At 38.1% G+C, this 17,213-nt stretch overlaps 1 protein-coding gene across 3 annotated transcripts in view; it reads left to right on the top strand.

The window, feature by feature from the left end:
- Nucleotides 1–17,213, top strand: part of tesk1a (testis associated actin remodelling kinase 1a) — a 56,885-nt gene that overhangs the window by 5,878 nt on the left and 33,794 nt on the right. The window contains exon 2 of one of the 3 annotated variants that reach the window (XM_060924869.1): nucleotides 3,482–3,970. In XM_060924869.1, coding sequence (XP_060780852.1) covers nucleotides 3,791–3,970 — 180 coding nt within the window. In that variant the 5' untranslated portion in view covers nucleotides 3,482–3,790. The remainder of the gene's footprint in view (nucleotides 1–3,481; nucleotides 3,971–17,213) is intronic. The other 2 variants (XM_060924870.1, XM_060924871.1) reach the window with 2 other exon arrangements.

The following is a 17,213-nucleotide window of genomic DNA, read 5'->3' on the forward strand; positions in this document are numbered from 1 at the left end:
CACCTGTACAGGAAGGTACAGAGCAGGCTATACTTCCTGAGGAGGCTGTGGTCCTTTAACACCTGCAGGAAACTCCTGTGGATGTTCTGTCAGCCTGTGGTCACCAGTGTCCTGTTTTAAACCGTGGTGTGCTGGGGGGGGCAGCACATCCAAGGAGGACACATCCAGGCTGGACAAACTGATCACTAGTCACCCTCTGCACACTGTCATCAGCAACCAGAGGAGTCTGTTCAGTGACGGAATGCTCCTTCCCAAGTGCAGGACTAACAGACTTAGAAACTCCTTTGTCCCTCATGCCATCAGACTGTACATCTCCTCTCTGGGGGGTAACAGGAGGACAGGGGACCGGAAGGAGCAGTAGCCTAGCCTGACAAAAAGCAATACTGGACAATATAAATGTGCAGTACCTCTCCTGCTAGATTTTTTTTGTATATGTTAATACTTATTTATCTAGAAATTTTATCTATTTTCTATTCTCTGTTTATTCTGTAATGATGCTGCTGGAATTTTAATTTCCCTGAGGGAACCATCCCAAAGGGATCAATGAAGATCCATCCGTCCGTCACGCAGAGATAATTACACCACAGCACCAGGCTGATTAAGACTCCCTGCGATTGGTCAAAAGCTTGGCGCTTATTTGGTTGTTTACACTCTGGCTTCCCGCCGTCTCTTCACTGGGGTTGGATTTTGGCAAACGAAGGGATTTGTGGAGCGATTTCTAGAAAAAATGACTAATGATAATGATGACATACATTTGTCACTGTGACGATGTTTAGTAATTTTCTCTTCTTCGCTGATGGATTATGTTTGTCAATGACAAGTGTGATGAGCACCAACGGGAACCCTGCTCTTATCCAGAGCGACGTACAACATACCCAGAGCAGCCTGGCGAGCAGTTGGGGGTTAGGTGCCTTGTTCAAGGGGACTTCAGCAATTCCTGCTACTCCAGGGAATTCAACCAGCAACCTTTTGGTCCTAGACCTGCATCTCTAACCTTTAGGCCATGGCTTCCCCTACTGTTAGTCCTGTGATAGACTGGTGACCTGTCCAGGGTGTACCCTGCCTCTTTCCCAATGCCAGGTGGCATTATTTCCAGCTCACCCGCGATTCGCAATGGATAAGCACTATAGATAATGAACGAATGATAAATATACCTGACTCAAATGATCACAAACCAGCGTCAAACTGTAATTAAATTATATACAGTCACAAAGCATTTATCCGGTGCAGCTGTATTAAAATAGATCTACTAGTTATTGGCACTTTTCAGGCTTGTTTATACACAATGTGTAACCGTCCCGAACACAAAGCGGACTCGAACTGTAATTGTAATTCAATTATATTTAAGCTAAAGTATGTTTACAAATAAAGGGAATTTTATTCTGTTCCAACAAACAGCCTACTCGTTACTAACACTGACAAGTATTGTGATAGAATTTGTCATCAGTTTCTTCTGTGTTTTCCAGTTTGTGCTGTAAAAAGGTCTACTAATAGAAACAAACCCTTTCTCTATTAATAGTAGGCATATCAGACGCTCGCTGGTTGTGCTGTGAAAATTGTGCATGCAGACGCTCATCTAAGTTTCCAAATCGGTCATTGCTTAACTCTTGAATATTTTCTATCGTGAATACTCATTAAAAAGCTTATAATCTCTGCTTTCCAAAGAAGTTAATCTCGTTAAGATCTGTTCAGTACTTTGGGAGTAATGGCAGGTTGAATTTGGTACAAGAGTACACTCTCTGCTCGCGTGACGTCGGGAAACTGCTGGTGCTTTTTGAGTCACGGGAAAGCGGTCATGCGCTCTGTCTTCTGATCAGTTTCTGACTGGATTACTCGTGGATATCAGTCAGATAACTTTTTTATAGGGATGTTCTCTCACCCTCACTGTTTCTGATGAAGTATTCAGCAAAATTTTCTGTCTGCTAGTTTTGATGTTATGCTTCACAGGAGACTTTGAAATGAGTTTTCATAGCTTTACCTACTTATTTTTTTCAAATCAAACTGACTCATGTAAGTAAATAACTAATTTTAGAATATAACTGTAGCTGTTTTGATGAAAAATATTGAGCTCTTAGTGGTTGGAATGATATAAAAAAAAACGGAAGTCAGAAACGAGTATCCATTTCAGTTCAATGGTAACTGTAATTGTTTATTGGATGTGGATCACACAGTTTTTTTTCAAGGTTCGCCTTGAAAGCTGTGAATTTTAATTGAAATAAGAATAATTTATATTCTTTCATATAAACATTAGTAGGCCCTACTTAGAAATACAAAGGCCTACAGAGCGCAAAGAGGGTATTAGAAATGTTCTTTTATCGCTTTTTTTATTTTGATAGAGAATGGTAGATGTGAATGACATTCAATGCTTATTTATGCGTCTTTTATAATTAACATTGATTTCTTCTCCTTTGTGATGTATAAATGAGAGTTAAGATCAGCTTTATATTGCACAAATAAAGCCATTTGGTGAAACTTTGAAGAAGAGAGTGTACCAATTTAATGTTTTTTACCTAATTAGCATAATTAATACTAATAATATACTAATTTGCATAATTTGTTTTTACGACTTTTTTAAAACTTTGTATTCAGTATATAATCATCTATGGGCCTGCCAATTTTCATGCAAATATCTTGAAAAATAAAAAAAAGTTATTAAGAAAAACCATTTGATCTCATTCGTTAATGAGGCACATTTTGGACCATGTGATCCTCATACAGAATATTATGTCAGTTTTCTAAAAATTAAGGCGGGTTTTTTTTTTTTCAATCTTTGATTTGTAATGTCTCAAGAATATTTTAATTCTGTATTCAGTTCTGAATTTAGTTCTGCATTCAGTTCTACATTCAGTTCTGCATTCAGTGAGACCAGTTTCAAGCAGTTTGGACTGAATTTGAATTTTCACCTGGTATGCCTATTAATAATGTTGCATTTTGGTTGAACGGCAAGTTTGTAAAATTGTGCAATTGGGTGTATTCAGGCCTAGAAAAGCCTCGAAAATTCAATCAAATTTATTGTAAGCAGTTTATGCCAATTTGTGCTGTAAAATGACTTATTACTAATACTTGGTACTAATTACTATTATTAAAGGTGCATTTTGGTTGAACATCAAATCTGTAAAAATGTGCAGTTGATTGCATGATTTAGACTTTTCTCTCTAATACTGCGGATGCCAGTTTGGACACAATCAATCCTTCCTTCCTTCCTTCCTTCCTCCCTCCCTCCCTCCCTCCCTCGAATGAATCCAGCCTTAAACTGTAACTGAATTATCTCTAATGTAAATTATATCTATTACCACGAGAATTTTATCCCATCACAGATGGATTTTAAAAAAAAAAAAAAAAGCAAAAAAAAAACAGTTAAGCAGGAAACCCACTTAGTCTGGTTATAAGAAAAATGATGGCAGCAAAGGCACCACAGAGGTTGTCGTCTATTTGATAAGAATATAATTTATTATAGATTAATTGTAATTTCTAATTTCAGCAGCTCTGGTGTATTTGCACTGGAAACGAAGACAGAAGGAGGCTAAAGAGTGTTTGTTTTTTTCTTTTTTTTTCTCCAAGGCTTGACCAACCCCAGCCAAAGAGGACATCATTAAAAGTGTGCTCATCAGTTTTTTTTTTTTGTTTGTTTGTTTGCTTGTTTGTTTTCCTTTTCTGGAATACAGACGTGTGTGGACATTTACCCAAAGAGTTGAGACGCTGATTCAGCGACAGGAATATTCATATTCACTGGGCCATGACGCAAGTGTCCAACAGGACTTCATCATAACCTGCATTTGCATCCATCATTATGGATCAGGATGAGACAAGTACAGAGATTTGGGAGCCATCTTTGCAGGGACTCCATGGGCCCAACCGCATGCGGCCTTCATCGTACCGAGCTCTGCGGAGTGCCGTGTCCAGCCTGGCACGAATCGATGATTTCTTCTGTGAGAAGATTGGCTCTGGTTTCTTCTCTGAAGTTTTTAAGGTGAGTTTTTTTTTTTTCCCCCTAAAAAATGAGAATATTTACTGTAAACCGGCCTTTATTGACTGACCATCAGCATCAGTTACTGTGTGTGAGGATCAAGCATGCAATTCTAATGTGTGCGCAGAAAGTATTATTAGAACTATTGTTACAGCTGCTAGTATAGAATTATTCTATCCACATTCACTGGATATAAGCAATCACACGCTCTGATTGGCTACTCTGCTACTAGGATATCAGCTTGTATACCATGAGTAGAGAAAAACAAAATGGCGGCGTATGTTGCTGAACCAACCGAGGACGAAATAAAACTCTACTCGAAAACAAACCCCCCAAAAAACAAAAAGAGCAACAAAATATGGAATAAAAGTATTTGATGTTAAGAACATATCTTTATAAAGTTTTATTTTTCAAGAATTATTGCATTTTTCACAAATTGCTACTGCCGATTTGTTCACATTCTAAGCGGAAATGATTTTTGTCGGAGGTTTTGTATAAAGTTTTTATTTATCGAATTTGCTAAAAATAAAAATGCTCCGTTTCTCAAAATCCAGTGAATGTGGATAGAATAAAACAGTTATTCCACTCAATCTCGTCATACATGGCTGATAGCCAACTCAGCGCTACGCACCTCGTCAGCTATCAGCTCATGTACGACTCGATTGCGTGGAAGATGAGATGAGAACTGTTAAATATAACCAACACCTCCTGACCGATCAGAATTGAGAATTCAGCAGCACTGTGGTAGAAATAATGATGCAAATTTTTGAATATCATTACTCACTCATAACTATCTTAATAGTAGAACTCCTCCAGTTTTTCTTATCACAATATTCAAACACGCCCCTTTATATTCCTGAATGGTTAAAGCAAATGACCCTCCTTCATCCTTCTTCAATAATAATGAACACACACCTATGGCACTTCTTTATGGATGTTATAAAGCTCCTGGGCAGTGTGAATTGGTAACCTTGGACACACCTTTTTTTCATCACTTCCTGTAGCATTGTTTGAAAGTCTCCTGTGTCACCATGTACAAACACTACATGACGTTTGCCTTGTTTGCTCTAGATAGGAGTCGTGTTGAATAATTTCTGATGCAGGACTCAGGAGAATGCATTTCAAAGCGGCTAGCGATGATGAGATGAGATGAATTCCAGTCAGAGTTCATTACTATATACAGTACCAGTCAAAAGTTTGGACTCTCCTTCGAATTCAATGTTTTTTCTTTATTTTTTATTAATTAAAAAGTCACTTCATGTCTTAAAGTAATGATCACTCTCAGAAAATAAAGTATCAGGATTTATTATACATACAGGACACTTTTTCTATAGAATAAAAACGTATTCTATTCCCTTCTAGCGGCTTTCATTCATTTGGTTTGATAGCATTCAATATTGTTAGCATATCCTGTATTACATCACTCTGTTCAGTGGAGAATGAGTGTTGAATATGGTTTACGATATTGCATGGTTGTCAAGACAACATGACGTCACACGTCAGAGACGTAAAACTTCCGCACTAGCGAGCGACTGGGACAATTTGTAAACAAACATGGCCGCCAGGTTTGCTTCATTAAATAGGGAAGATTTTGAGAGAATTTTGAAAGAGAAGGACACATTGAACACCTGAAAGGAATGTTCCCCAAGGTACAGTCTACACCAAACCTGGGCATTTTACGGCCCGCGGGCCGCATCCGGCCCGTTGGTTCATTCTGACCGGCCCGCGTAAGGTTAATTAGAAATTACAAAATAACCGTATTTTCTAATTTTACCTCATGCATGGACTGAATGTGCATTGCTTTTATTTTGAAGTTGTGTTCAACAAAAACGCAATGCGTGCGACATGATCATGACATGAAATCCCACGAAACCTAATCCCGTGATAACTACTTCCGTAATTTGTCCAAACCAACCACAAACTTGTACGTCATCCTTCAAACGGTCCAGCCAATCACATAGTTTGACGTCACCAGCAGGTGCCGGAGCCCGAGCCGATCTGTAGATCTGATACCTACACCGAATCGACATTGTTGGAAGCAGATCACAAGAAGACTTTAGCCCCCAAAAAGAAGAAAGGTAGATGCCGAATGCAGGGCTTTCAACAAAACATGGACTGTAACTTGCTTGATATTTGGAGTAGAAAGACAATACTGTGATGTCTTTTTATTGTGTTTTGGGGTGAATGTGACTGAAAAAAATGGTACAAACGTTCACATTTTGTTAACCATTGTTTTGGGAAATTTGATTGAATAAATGACATTTTGTAAGGCAACCTCGTTTTTTCCATACTCTTACCAGTCTTAGCAGCTTGTAAAAACAATGTTATTTACTGCTTTATATAAAGAAATACAATTAATATTATGCAGAATTTAGTTCAGCCTTTTGGTCCGGCCCTCCACAAAATTTTCTGTTTCTCATGTAGCCCCATGGAAAAAATAATTGCCCACCGCTGGTCTACACTAATGTACCCCCTAGGGCTCATTATTGGACCTCAAGGTAACTTTGTGTACCTTTTTAGGGCCAAAAAGGTACATATATGTTCCCAAGAAAGTACCTTAGAGGGTCTTGTCTTCGACTTGTTCAATATCATGCTAGCTGAGTGGAATATATCTGATATACCACTCAGTGCCAGCTAATATTATTTAATTATTGTACCTTTAGGGGTACAGTTGTCACTGGGGCAGTCCCCTCTAAGGTACTTATTTGTACCCTTTATAGACTGCTTGGGAACATTTTTATATGTACCTTTTTGGCCCTAAAAAGGTATACACCGTTACCTTGAGGTCCATTAATGAGCCCAAGGGGGTGCATTAGTGCAGATTATATCTTGAAGTACAGAAATGGACTCCTACTGTACCCCTGTTTCTGACAGTGATGGACGTCATTTCTCTTTACTTAGTTGAGTGATTCTTGACATAATATGGATTACAACAGTTGTGCTATTTCTAGGGCTATTTACTGTTTAATCTCAAACACATTAAGAAGGCAAGAAATTTGTCCACTAATCAACTTTTGACGAGGCACTTGTTAATTGAAAAGCATTCCAGGTGACTACCTCATGAAGCTGGTTCAGATAATGCCAATAGTGTGCAAAGCATCATCAAGGTAAACACTGGCTACTTTGAAGAATCTAAAATATGAAACGTTTTGTTTAACACTTTTTTTTTTTTTTTTTGTTCGTACATGTTCCATATATTATTTCATAGTTTTTATGTCTTCAGTATTGTTCTACAATGTAGAAAATAGTCACAATATAGAAAAACCTATGAATGAGTAGGGGTGTACAAACTTTTGACTGGTACTGTAGACAAATGCTATTTAAACACTAATGTGAAGCTTGTTTCATGATAGCATCTTAGAGTATACTTTATTTTTACTGCAGCTTATTTCCAGTTCTCAACACAATGGAGCAACTTTGATATTTGTGACCAGATGGAAAGCATTTGAACAATTTAATTTATTGATCAGAACTGCATTTGTAAGACTGTTTAAATTTGAGCGTAAAATCTAATTTATTAGGGCCCAAGCACCGAACGGTGTGAAGCCCCTGTTGTTTTTTGAAGGATGATTATTATTATTATTATTCTGCCGTTTTTAGCCTTATTTGAGGCATTTCCCATGCACGAAAACTCATGAAATTTGATACACACATCAGTCATTGTCCTCGCTACTCAGCCACAGACTTTTGGCCCCAGGACGTCATAGCGCCCCTTTTCCTTTTCCCATTGAAATGAATGGGTAGAACTTTGGAATGACGTCATAAGGCCATTTGGAGTGAAATTACACATGGTCATTTTTTTTAAAGATTTTTTTTGGGCTTTTTTCACCTTTTATTGGATAGGACAGTGTAGAGACAGGACAGGAAATGAATGGGAGAGAGAGACGGGGAGGGATTGGAAAATGACCTCAGGTCGGAATCGAACCCGGGTCCCTGGATTTATGGTATGGCGCCTTAGCCACCTGAGCCACGACGCCCCCTCACATGGTCATTTTTAACGTACTCCTCCTAGACGGTTCATCAAATTCATGTCAAACTTGGCAAACATGATGCCAAGATATTGCTGAAGTTGAATTGCTAAGGGATTTTTGATATGTTGTAATATGTTGAAATAGTATAACATATAATATGCCAAGATATTGCTGAATGTTGAACTTGATATGTAATATGATTCTGATGCTCTTTAGCCGTTATGGGCCTGTCTGGTATAGCGCCACCAACTGGCCAAGGAAAGAATAGGGTTTTGAATGTGTGTGTTTTGACACATGATGAATTTTAACATGCTCCTCCTAGACAGTTCATGAGATTCATGTGAAATTTGTTATACGTGATGCCAAGATGTCGCTGATATTAAATTGCGAAGGGATTTTTGATATCTTGTAATATGTTGAAATGGCCTTATGATTTTAATATCTTGCCACATAAACAGGGAACGTGTCAGAAAGCCACAGTGCATTGACTGTATGGTCGGACACTTCTTTCTTCAATAGATATTATAATTATTATGATAACCTGATGCCCAATGGGCCTGCCTGTTATAGTGCCACCACCTGGCCAAGCAGGAAATGTTCAATTCATTGCTGGATTGATCTGAAACTTTACAAAATATTGGATATCTTGAGTCTGATGATATACAATTTTGTGCACACTCATATACACACACAGTCATATGCATACACACATACACTGTCTCACAAGTATGCACTCCCATGCACACGCAACATCTATGAGCACACTCTCTCTCTTTCACACACACACTTTCTCTCTCTGTCTCTCTCTCCCTTTGACAAACAGACACACAATAATAGCGGAGCTCCAGCGGCGCACCATACCTAAGAAAAAACACTCGCCTAGTGGCCAGTGTTAGTAATTACAGTCATACACACCGGCAAGTGGCCAGTGTTAGTAATTACCAGTCATACACACCGCCTAGTGGCCAGTGCTAGCCAGTAAAGAAATAAAACAAAAGAAACTGGCTATGATCTAAGAAAATTCTACAACCCAGAAACAGATGGGAGGTCCGCTTTTAGGCAGTGCCTAAATCTATATATTAGTGACCTGTCATTGTGGCCGATTACAGCGTGAGATAGAGATAAGGAGGAGATACATGTATAGTTTTGTACATATATAAATGTACATTTTCACACCACAGAAACACACACAGCGGCACGGTGGTGTAGTGGTTAGCGCTGTCGCCTCACAGCAAGAAGGTCCTGGGTTCGAGCCCCGGGGCCGGCGAGGGCCTTTCTGTGCGGAGTTTGCATGTTCTCCCCGTGTCCGCGTGGGTTTCCTCCGGGTGCTCCGGTTTCCCCCACAGTCCAAAGACATGCAGGTTAGGTTAACTGGTGACTCTAAATTGACCGTAGGTGTGAATGTGAGTGTGAATGGTTGTCTGTGTCTATGTGTCAGCCCTGTGATGACCTGGCAACTTGTCCAGGGTGTACCCCGCCTTTCACCCATAGTCAGCTGGGATAGGCTCCAGCTTGCCTGCGACCCTGTAGAAGGATAAAGCGGCTAGAGATGAGATGAGAAACACACACACACACATTTACAGTCTTTGTCTATCTCATCCGTCAAGCAGTCATGGCATTTGCAACATGCACATCACCTTTAAACATTTGATGAATATATGACATGTGACTGTTTTGTTGGGTGGCGGAATGTCCTGGGTTGCGGAACCACACGTGCGAGGGCCTATCTTGCCTGTCCTCTCATACTGTAGCAATATTGATCAGAGTAATAATCAAGGTTGTAATCCTTTTTCTATTTGCATTGATGTTTTGGTTAATGTCAAGTTAAATGACATTTTACAGCTCTTGTGGTTGGCATCTAATTAGCGTGAGACATTTTGCATTTGAAATTTTACATATTTAACGCTGCACTTTCAGCATAATGGATTTATTAGGTCTGTATATTTATTGTATTTGCATAGAAGTGCTGAATGTCATGAATCTGATTTGCCTCTACAGATGGCAGTATGTTTGGTTATTGGGTCAATATAAAACCTGTTAAATGAACATCGATTATTTAATGGTTTACCAGTCCACTAGTGTTTTCAATTCAATTTTATTCGTCTAGCTCTATCACCAATAGACATCATGAAGCAGCTTTCCAAAAAAAGTGCATATAGATTTGTTTTGAAACAACCTTTAAAAAAAAAAAGTATTTCCAAACCTTCTTTTGATTTACAATCAGACAACAGTGTACGTTTTGCAGTTTATGTACATTTTCTTAAATCCTGTTCCAAAACGAACTCTTAAGTCTGACTTACATTTTTATTAAGTGACTTAAGTGAGGATATATTTTTCATGTAAAGCCATTTAATGAGTACATCTTTCATACATGCTGCTAATGATGCACTGAAGTTCTTAACCAGGACCTAGACTAAAATTAAAGGCACTCTGGGCTACGGGTGGGAGATATATTAAAAATACCATGATAACGTTATAATAAGACATTTCTGTGATACACAATATATATTACATTTTATTCTATCCACCGGATATGAGCAATCATGCACTCTGATTGGCTACTCTACTACTAGGATATCAGCTCATACACCATGAGTAGAGAAAAACAAAAATGGCGGCACGCATCAAGTCAGATATATCACTTTAACAAGTATTTAAAAGAAACAGAAATAGCTAAAAGAATATATTTTCCCCCCTCAATATCACCTGTTCCACACTCCAACCCAGTCGGTGGCAGTAATGGACCTTTTAAAGTTGGTTTGCCAACTGCCAAAAAAAAAACCCTAAAGAAGAAAATGACGGACTGTGTTACTGAACCAACTTTGGACAAAATAAAAACTCTACTGGAAAACAACCCCACCCCCCCAAAAAAAGCAACAAAATATGGAATGAAAGTATTTGACGGTAATAATGTATCTGGTTTTTTTTCAATAATAATAATAATAATAATAATTTATTATTATTATTATTATTATTATTATTATTATTATCACATTTTCACAAATTGCTCCTGTCATTTTGTCAGTTTGTTTACGCTCTAAGCGGTAATGATTTTGTCTGACATTTTATATAAAGTTTATCGAATTTGCAAAAAATAAAAATTCTGTTTCTCAAAATCCAGTGAATGAGGATAGAATAAAAGTTATTCCACTCAATCTCGTCATACATGGTTCATAGTCAACTCGGCGCTATATACCTCATCAGCGATCAGGGCCCTGTACTACGAACGGAGGTTAACCTACCCAGAAGTAACCCAGGGTTCCCCCGCTAAACCGGGGTTGACAAAACCTGGTTATCTTGTTTGGGGTTAAACGGTACTACGGCGCCAGTTATGAAGTTGGTTTGTTGAACCTGGTTTAACCTAATCAGGGTTAATGCGCGTTCACGTTAAAGGGGAGGTTATCAGCGCAAATCACCACTGTTCACAATGGCACGGTCGCCGTACTTTACAGAGGAAGAATGCGCTGTCATAATGCAAAGCTACGAGGAGTTCAAAACAACATTTAAGAGCAAAATCTAACACAGCGGCTGCCAATAAGGAGCGGCAAGCATGTTGGCAACGAATTGCCGATCGGGTAAATGCGCAAGTACATTCTCCCTTCTACATGTTCCAGAACAGAAGTATAGGATGAGAGAAAGCTTCATGATCAATCACAAGTCACAGAAAATGGTCCTTCGACGTGGCCCCAGTCATATATAGCTTGTTTAATGTCCGAAAAATCCTGAATAAAATTTGGTATGGTAAATTCATGGAGTAGCCTACTTAAGCTGATATGTGCACAGAGTCACATGAATTAGGATGACTGACTGTTCAGTCCCTTTGACTAAGTTGGTGTCGGTCCTGTGAACATTTCAGAGGCAACAGCAGTGCCAAACGCACCTGGCAACAGGTGAAAATGAAATATAAAAACATCATTCATAATGGTGTGTGCGCGCACGTGCAAGCAAGTATTCATTTGCCTTTTATTTATTCAAGTTTTATCTGTTTGCCTAATAGTTCAAATTGTTCTGTATATAGTTTATAATGTTGTTGTGTGATATTAATGATAATATTGTGGGAAAACTACTTTGCACGGACGTTCATTTAATTTATTCTATTGTCATTTTGTTTGTTCTATTTTTGTGTATTTTATTTATTTATCTGTTTGTCTAGTTGTATCTATTTTTCTAATATATTTTTTGCATTAATAGTTTTTTTCCTATTAAAATAATCTTGTGTTCTTGTTATAACTATCTATTTATCTGACTGTTTAGTTGTATCTATTTTTGTTACAATTTCAATATTTTTAATATAGAAAGTGTTTTTTTTTCTATTAAAATGTTCTTGTGTGATAACTAGCTCTTGTTATATTTATTGTAGTTGTATCTATTTTGTATCTCAGACTTAAATATTTTTGTAAAACAAGTGTTTTTCTATAAAATATTCTTGCGTTCTTGATAACTATGTTCTTGAGTGGGTTCTTCTTTTTTTTTTTTACAGAAAAGCCGTTCTGCATGGACATTCATTGAAGCCCTCATTGTTTTGTTTTTTAATGGTTATTTATGAGCGTTTAGGGGTTACAATAATGTAAGTCTAGGTTGCTTTATATAAAAGGTATGTCCAGAAATATTGATGTCACTGTCTAAGCAGAGGGATCTGGCTTCTTTAGACGCTGTCTTCTTAAAACTGAATAAATATTTAAAAAGAGCCAAATGAGTCAGTCTTTTGAACGGCTCTTTTCAAAGAACGGATCACAAAGATGCAGATCCCATCAAAGAGCCATAAATCCCATCTCTAATCTGCGCTCCGATATCGCACGGGTCATCCAGGTACGCTGGCATTGTCTCTAGAGGAAATGTCGGTGGAGAGGTGGTGTTTAAAAAGGGTGTGGTTAATCGGAAACCTCGGGTTAACCAAGAACATAACCTGAGATGAGCAGGTTTGAGATGCAGCGTAAGTTGCCATGGCAGCATACCTTGGTTTGAACATAGCCAACTATCGTAGTATGGGTTAATCGGGAAGTTACACCGCACGTGATCAAGTTACTCTCGAAGTTACCCTGGTAAGCCAGAAAACCCGCTTCGTAGTACAGGGCCCAGCTCATGTACGACTCGATTTTGTGGAATAACTGTTAAATATCCCTCATCAAAAAATTCCCATGACGGGATTGTCCAAGGATGGCTCACATAAAATGGTTCAACCATTGATTTAAGCAGTGTATCTTGTGACATCAGAAATTTAAAAAAATGGATATGGTGTGAGTCAGTCATGGTATATCCTGGATATACCATGAACTGACGTCACAATTTCAAACTATACAGCTGACTCGAGTCATAGCTGTGGCTACACTAGCATTTCGGTGTGTGTAGAGTTACATATCATGATCATGCCTAGCGAGGCAGGCAATTACATGGACAATTGCACATGCACAGGTCAAAGGTAGCTCCGATGTAAACAACAAACATACTGTAGCTGCCTCCAATGAGTTTATGCTGAGATTCAAGCTCCTAGACGATGAGGATTTTGAGGATTTTTGGAATTTTTTTGATGAGGGATATAAATTAAAAATACAACACACTGAGAGGCTCCGGTTGAAATTATGGATTCTCTTTGGTGACTGGCATAGTAATAGTTTTCTTCAGGGCTGTGCCTCTCACAAAATAGTACTATGCCAGTCACCTCAGAGAATCCATAATTTCAATCGGAACCTCTGTGTGTGGTATATTAGATTAATATACGGGTCTTCAAATGAACTACAACTAAAGCAAAAGTCTAATATTATAAGCACACTGTGAAATACCAATGATGCTTTTCTTCTGTGTTCGAATATTAAATTATTTAAAAATTAGATGGAGGGAAAATAGAAAAAAATGTAAAAAATATTTTTAAATTTTTAAAAAATTTTTTACAAAATGTAACAGTACAAAATTAACAAACATTTATCTAAAAATATATGGTTAAACAAACAACATTTTAGAAAAAATGTACTGTAAAATAGTTTATCGTGATATAGATGTTAGATCATCATATCGCTCATCTCTGTACTGGATTTTTCACTGTCATAATTTAGTTTTTTGTACAGCTAAATATATAATCAGCGAATTTGCTTTAAAAAGCAAAGTTTAAAAAAAAAATTAAACTACAAGGGAGTGAAAAATACCCTTTATTATTGATAGGTTTATCCTTTTTATCGGACATTATTGTACAAACCCTAGCTGCTTATAAATAAAGCAAAAACATTAAATGTGTCGGCTACAATGTGTGGTCACGTTAACTGCGATGTCCTGCTTGGTGTATCATATGTCTAGGATGAAACGGTAGTTAGAATGTACAGCCATAATTTCTGACAATTTCATCCATTTTAGTGCAGCGCTTCATTCCATTCGTCTCTGTACATGTAACACTCACTTCAAGTCTTTAAGATTTGTTTGAAGTTATGCTGGGATCAGACTACACAGTATTTTTGTCCTTCACGACGGCTGCTATGTTAGATTAGGCAATCCTAGCGCCATAATTTCTCAGTGTCTTGGTCGGGAAACTGAAAGTGCTACAAGTTTGACTCTGACCAATCATTGTTCATGTCCTTGCGGATTATTGAAGGGGGTAGGACGAGGGCCAAGAAATTATCAATGATGGTTATCAAGGAACACATCATAGGTGTTGTCAAACTAGGCAAGAAAATACAAAAAAACAAGGCCGTCGGGGCGGTGTGGCTCAAGTGGATAAGGCGCCATACCATAAATCTGGGGACCCGGGTTCGATTCCGACCTGAGGTCATTTCCCGATCCTTCCCCGTCTCTCTCCCACTCATTTCCTGTCTCTACACTGTCCTATCCAATAAAGGTGGAAAAAGCCCCAAAAAAATCTTTAAAAAAAAAACAAACAAGGTCGTCAATGATGGCATAGCTCACTCCGGCCCCGTCTAGTCCCGAAGGAATGATCTAAAGTGGGCCACCTTGTGCAATAAATGTAGCAAGCTCTATACAATATCCACCCTAGGAATACCAACCTATTTGCCAGAAAGAACCCAAAATGGTGATTTTTATTGAACTGCTTATTAAGGCTTAATTAGTCCATAACTTCATTAATAATTGTAATTAAGCAAATCTGGGTAGAAGTTATATGCACCCTAGGTACCCCTACTTTCATGCCAGAAAGAATCAAAATCGGTGAAGAATTGAGGGAGAAGAAGGGATTTGTGTGGAAACTGCTCGTTGGACCATAATTACTCCATATCTTCATTATTAATTGCAATTATGCACATTTGGATAGAAGCTATATGCACCCCAGGCAGACCTACCTTCCTGCCAAAAAGAATAAAAATCGGTGAAGAATTGAGAGAGAAGAAGTGATTTTTATGAAATGTGGACGACGCTGGACGGACGATGGACAACACATGATGGCATAAACTCACCTGTCGGCCGGATTAGCTAATAATTCTGACGTGCTAGATTTTCATTGGGGTGTCGTGGGACGTCCCAGACACCACATCATTTGTTTTTTGGTTGTCACTTTACAAGGCCTGTTCGTCCCTCCCGATGTTCATATTCGGACTTGATGCTGGGCATTTGTCAGCCACAACAACATCCTGTCAAAATCGGGCTGAATTCATGTCGTCTGATCGCGGCATAACTGGTGACAAACCTCCATAGTACGCATTTGCACAAGATAACTGCAACATGACCAAGAAAGGTCTTTCCATAGATTGAAAATAAAGAGAAACATTGTCAGTAAGTTGCAGCTCAGTTTCCACTGAATGACTGAGGCTTGTGGTTAATGAGAGCAGGAGCTCACTGGGGTGTGTGTGTGTGTTGGTGGCCCACGAGGGAGTGTGTAGGGTTACGGTGTAATTCCCAATGTGATGTTATTGTGATGGCAGGTCAGGTGGGATGATGGGAAATCCACAAATCCTATTAGTGCTGAGCAGACACTAATACTTCTCTTTCTCTGACACTGTCCCTGTCACTCGTTCTTCATAAAACGTAACGCCTGAAAATGCAAATCCACATATAACTGCAGCAGAAACCTAGAAATCTGCAGAGCAAATCTGTGTTTAGTGCTCTGCTCTTTTAAAGACCGAACTCGACAGAACCATACACTCTGTCCTGGAGTATGAACATTTTCCTTTTGTTATTTAGCCTTACAGATCTAAATCCATGCTTTCTAATTACATTAATGTTGGTCTGATGGATACACAATATGTAGTGTATAAATGGTGACTTGGTGTTGTGTACATGGATTTCTTGTTATGGTGTAAAGTACATGGTTTGCGTCTTAGTTAAATCTTGCGTAAGCTTTTCCTCACCAATCACAAAGCTGATATGGAAGGAATAAAATGCTTGGGGGTGTGCTGTTAAAGGAAGATAATTAATGTTGAGGTGGTATGAAACCTTTTATTACCTCAGTGTTGATTGTTTATCGAATAATAGCGTGTTCTGAAAGTTTGTACTCTCATACCACAAATTTGCCAATGGTTGAAATTTTTACAATTTATAAAAGGATGACATTGTTTATCCATTGAGATGGCACAATATCACTTTTCGTTTCTGATACTGAAACCAGTCAATGATGACCCTTGTGCAGTATTAATATTATTATTATTATTATTATTATTATTATTAGTGCCGTGTTTGATTATAAGAACTGTGATCTTGAAATCACAGCTATCGAAGGAGCTATTGACATTTAGTTTTTATAGCGTGTTTGTATATAAGGTTTTAAGTTGATGTTTTATCAGATGTAAATCACAATACAATTTATTCTTTTTCTTGATGTTAATAAAACTTCTACCATTTTATTATTTATTATTATTTTTTAAAGTATTAGTCTATAATTTTTTTTAATGAGACACTTCACCGTTAAATTCTTTCATACAAAAATAACTTACAAACCCTATTTCCAAAAAAAGTTGAGATATTTTCCAAAATGGGATTAAAAAAAAAAAATCTGTGATTTGTTAATTCATGTGAACCTTGATTTAACTGACAAAAGTACAAAGGAAAGATTTTCGATAATTTTACTGACCAACTTTACTGTATTTTGTAAATATAAGCAAAGTTAGAGTTTGGTGCCTGGAACACATTAAAAAAAAAAAGTTGGGACAGAGGCAAAATAAGGGCGGCACGGTGGTGTAGTGGTTAGCGCTGTTGCCTCACAACAAGAAAGTCCGGGTTCGAGCCCCGTGGCCGGTGAGGGCCTTTCTGTGTGGAGTTTGCATGTTCTCCCCGTGTCCGCGTGGGTTTCCTCCGGGTGCTCCGGTTTCCCCCACAATCCAAAGACATGCAGGTTAGGTTAA

The sequence above is a fragment of the Neoarius graeffei genome, chromosome 7 (genome assembly GCF_027579695.1).
Source record: "Neoarius graeffei isolate fNeoGra1 chromosome 7, fNeoGra1.pri, whole genome shotgun sequence".
In the NCBI taxonomy this organism is placed as follows: Eukaryota; Metazoa; Chordata; class Actinopteri; order Siluriformes; family Ariidae; genus Neoarius; species Neoarius graeffei.